The following is a 960-nucleotide window of genomic DNA, read 5'->3' as shown; positions in this document are numbered from 1 at the left end:
CTACACAAGGGTTTAAAATTTCTCCGAAATCCGAATGGCCTAACAATAGTAGCAATGATGATAGCACCATTGCCTCATTCTCAAAACCAAATTCAGGTAACATCTCAAACAATAATAAACTTGACATGAAAATGTCCAAAGAAGATTCCTCTGAAGAAGGTGGGAAATGCACATGGAGTTTCATTGAATCCCTCTCCAACAATTCTCATTGTGGCAACAAAGATGAAGATAATGTTTATGTTCTCCCAAAATCTAAGTGTTCTTCTTCATCAATGCTAAGTGCTAAGAGCTTGGAAATGTGCACTGAAAACTTAGGATGTGAAAGTGGAAGTAAAAGCAAAGGTGATGAAATGTCATTGTTTTCATTGGAAAATAATAGTAACGGTTTCGTGGAAAATAGCAACGGTTTCATGGAAAATAGCAACACTTCGGTGAAAGTTGACACAAATTGTTTTGAGCCTAATAAAAGGTTGAATAATAACAATAAATGTGGCAACAATTTTCCTCCTCCATTGACATCAATAACTGATTTTGGAGGGTTGCACGTCCGCCCTCGGCGCGAAAATGGTAGGCTGATTTTGGAGGCAGTAACAACTCCTTCTCAGCCGTATTTTCGCGCCGAGCGCAGCGAGGGAAGGCTTAGGTTGAGTCTTTTTGAGAGTGTTGAATCAAATTGTGGTGATGATGATGGAGTTGAAGAAGAAGAAGAAGTTGTAGAAGAAGAAGAAGAAGTTGAAACACTTAACAATGAAGCATGTGTTGATGGAGAAGAGTTGGAAAAGTGTGTTGGATGTGTTGATGATGAAATTGGGATTCCAACAAAGTTTAGGACTCCAACAAGGTGCAAGGCAAGTGGCAGGAATAGAGACATTTTTAGTGATGCCTACTTTGAGTTCCCCCCTTTTTCTTTGTGTCTTTGAGCATCAATTATTATTATTATTATTATTATTATAGGCTTAG

At 38.2% G+C, this 960-nt stretch overlaps 1 protein-coding gene across 1 annotated transcript; it reads left to right on the top strand.

Moving 5' to 3' along the window:
* Positions 7-959, top strand: LOC107628564 (protein FANTASTIC FOUR 2-like). Its single transcript, XM_016331198.2, has one exon. The coding sequence runs from the start codon at positions 126-128 to the stop codon at positions 918-920; it is 795 nt and encodes a 264-aa protein (XP_016186684.1). The 5' UTR covers positions 7-125; the 3' UTR covers positions 921-959.

The sequence above is a fragment of the Arachis ipaensis genome, chromosome B02 (assembly GCF_000816755.2).
Source record: "Arachis ipaensis cultivar K30076 chromosome B02, Araip1.1, whole genome shotgun sequence".
Lineage (NCBI taxonomy): Eukaryota > Viridiplantae > Streptophyta > Magnoliopsida > Fabales > Fabaceae > Arachis > Arachis ipaensis.
Note: the sequence above shows the minus strand (reverse complement) of the source record. Positions and strands in the feature narration are given on the sequence as shown.